Below are 3234 nucleotides of genomic sequence, written 5' to 3'. Positions count from 1 at the left end.
TTGGGTAACAAACAGAGACCTCGCGGACTCCACTGGTGCTGACCCGACTGTGCAATCATGATGCCGCTCTTCGCCATTCTCCTGGCCGTCCTCTGCTGCAGCCACCACCACTGCTCGGCTGCGCCTTCCTCCGAGCCTCCGCCAGTCACGGAAAACGCGCAGCCCTCCTCTTACACGTTCCCACCCTACTGGGTCGACGAACTGTTCGGCGGGGGCCCGGGCGATCGCGAGGAAGTGTTCGGGACCGACGAACCGAGCTCGCCCGAAGGCGAAGTCACCACGCCGGATCCGGGGTTGTTTGTTGAGTACGAAGGTTCGGCAGACTGGGAGGGGTCGGGATCAGGGTTTCAGCCCATCCCAAGAGTTCGTAAGTTAACTGTTGTTGTATCTAGATCTGTGCCTATGTAGTTCTACGCATGTTGGGTTAAGGATTAGGTGCTGTTCTGGATTGTCTTTGCGTGTCCAAGAACGTAGATTTGCGTCATACACGGTTCTGGATACTCGTGGACTATATCCAGACCCGTGCCTGAGCATGGTTCTGGATAAAGCACGGTTCTTTGTACAGCGGTAACTTTGCTTGGCTGTCTATTTCTGTACATGAAGGGTGAGGATCAGGCACGGTTCTGGATAGCCTTTGCGTATCCAAGAACGTAGATTTGCGCGGACTATCCAGACCCGTGCCTGAGCATGGTTCTGGATAAAGCACGGTTCTGGATGCAACGGTACGGTAACTTTGCTTTTTTATTTTGTGTTGTTTTTCCATACTCAACTTGGGTGAAGCATTGTGCCTTCTTAAGTGGCTCGTAGCGCAATGCTAGCCTCTACCAGGCTTCGGGAGGCGGCTCGAAAGAGTATAAATCGGCCAGTTTGCCGCTCCCGACGCAAACCGTACTCTCTAGCGGACCAACTCCCCTGGCATGTTTAATATCTCTCTATTTGGCCGATTTATACTCTTTCTAGCCGCTTCAGATTGGGTTCACTAATATAAGCAACTTTACCCATACGCAAAACGACATCGCTGCAATTCTAGTTGAAAGTGCCCCAGCTCGGTACTCCCACTAAATTGTTCAACCAATATGATTGGGGAGGTTAATACAAAGAGAAACCTGTGGCTTATGTACAAACATGCGATGTGTAACTTAGATATGGACTATCTCGCGATCACCCTGAAAAGTAAACAGGACAATAACCTCCTTCACTAGTATCCACTAGCTTTCGTCAGTGACTGAGTTGTTCAACAGTGTGCTGATGCACACTGTTGAACAACTCTGTATAGTAGGGTATCCGTAGAGTCCTTTTGTGCTTACAGGTTGAATTCATTGTCCTTGCATTTAGTGTTATTGTATATACTTTACTAGTTTTTAAAAGTAAATAAGCTAGGGTTTTAAACAGTTGCGGCATCATGATTTTAATAAGTAATATGTAATATGTGCACGCAATTCAGCCTGTGGCTGCGATGTGAAACATACCAATTGTACTGTTTATTGTATTTGTGAAATAAACCAATATATCATTCACAATGAATGCTCAAAGGCTGAAGTTGTCAATACGAGTTTGACACTTGCCTGAGCTGCATCTGTATAATACGGCAAAACTGGCAGGCGCAACCGTGCTTACTTGTTTTACTATATGGCTGTCCGTCGTATATATATTTAAGTGCAATGGTTATATTACGAAAACAATGTGCATAGAATGTGTGACGACAAATTCTGCAATAGAAGTATACTTAGTGAATAAGTGAAATATTTGTTGGCTGATGCACAGCACTTTTTTGCTCCTTTTAACCTTGCACCCAAAGGATTTCTGTTGATCTGATTAATGAATGAATGAATGAATGAATGAAAGACCTTTATTGCACATTTATGCTCTTTCGAGCTAAGTACAGGTCATGAAGACAAACTAAATAATACTATTGTTTACAGGATCGACTTCTTCTCGCTTCTTAAAACAATTGTAGATGAATGAACATATAGAACTTACAAAACACGGCTTGTCTAATTTCATAAAATATATAAATTTGTCTAAACTATTCAAATATTTAAAACTAGGAAACTTATACCGGGGTGTTTTGATCTTTATCTTGTCCTAGTGTTTTGAATGTGTCGTTTTTATGTCGCTCCGTACAAAATAAAGATGTTGAAAATGGCTGCTCAACTCAGAGGTCCAAGAACAAAGAGGTCCCGGGTTCGAGTCCTGACATGCCACCGATCGTGTGCCCTTGGGAAAGGCACTTAACACGACTTTCCTCACTTAACTCAAGTGAACATGAGCACTGTCCTGTCCTGCATAAAACAAGTTGAAAAAAACTTGAGTGTCCCGTCACCATGTGTTGTCATGAATTTGTGAAGAAAATTAAACTGTCTAACAACTCAACAACGAAAATAACTCACCAGAAATGTTCGACTGAATCACTCGGGTCATAAAGCTGATGAAGACTGAGCGATTCACTTGAAAATTTCTGGTGAGTTATTTTCGTTGAGTTGGAGAACAGTTTATTTTTCTTCATGTATTTTACCAACTCAGATGAACTTTCATGCTAGTTGTCATGAATTGTTGAAATAGAAAAAAAAATACATTTTCCGCCTGACGTTCCTGTCCGTCCCTATAGCCTGCCCGCCGCGCAGGGACAAGGAGGGAGACACGTGGGTGGAGTTTGAGAAGTGCCGGACCTGCACCTGTAGCTACGGAGAGGCCGTCTGTACAAGGTGAGTACAGTATACAGTCAAACCTGCACCTGTAGCTACGGAGAGGCCGTCTGTACAAGGTGAGTACAGTATACAGTCAGACCTGCACCTGTAGCTACGGGGAGGCCGTGTGTACAAGGTGAGTGCAGTATACAGTCAAACCTGCACCTGTAGCTACGGGGAGGCCGTCTGTACAAGGTGAGTACAGTATACAGTCAAACCTGCACCTGTAGCTACGGAGAGGCCGTCTGTACAAGGTGAGTGCAGTATACAGTCAAACCTGCACCTGTAGCTACGGAGAGGCCGTCTGTACAAGGTGAGTGCAGTATACAGTCAAACCTGTAGCTACGGGGAGGCCGTCTGTACAAGGTGAGTACAGTATACAGTCAAACCTGCACCTGTAGCTAACAGTATACAGTCAACCCTGCACCTGTAGCTACGGAGAGGCCGTCTGTACAAGGTGAGTGCAGTATACAGTCAAACCTGTAGCTACGGGGAGGCCGTCTGTACAAGGTGAGTACAGTATACAGTCAAACCTGCACCTGTAGCT

The 3234-nt window shown here is 45.2% G+C and overlaps 1 protein-coding gene across 1 annotated transcript in view; it reads left to right on the top strand.

The window, feature by feature from the left end:
- Nucleotides 1–3234, top strand: part of LOC109472347 — a 13779-nt gene continuing 10545 nt past the window's right edge. The window contains exons 1-2 of the mRNA XM_019772060.1: nucleotides 1–367; nucleotides 2609–2705. Of these exons, the coding sequence (XP_019627619.1) occupies nucleotides 58–367; nucleotides 2609–2705 (407 nt within the window). The 5' untranslated portion in view covers nucleotides 1–57. The remainder of the gene's footprint in view (nucleotides 368–2608; nucleotides 2706–3234) is intronic.

This window comes from Branchiostoma belcheri, unplaced genomic scaffold, assembly GCF_001625305.1.
Source record: "Branchiostoma belcheri isolate BF01 breed outbred unplaced genomic scaffold, Haploidv18h27 scaffold27, whole genome shotgun sequence".
Classification (NCBI taxonomy): Eukaryota; Metazoa; Chordata; class Leptocardii; order Amphioxiformes; family Branchiostomatidae; genus Branchiostoma; species Branchiostoma belcheri.
The sequence above is the reverse complement of the archived record's forward strand: the minus strand, read 5'-3'. Positions and strand labels throughout refer to the sequence as shown.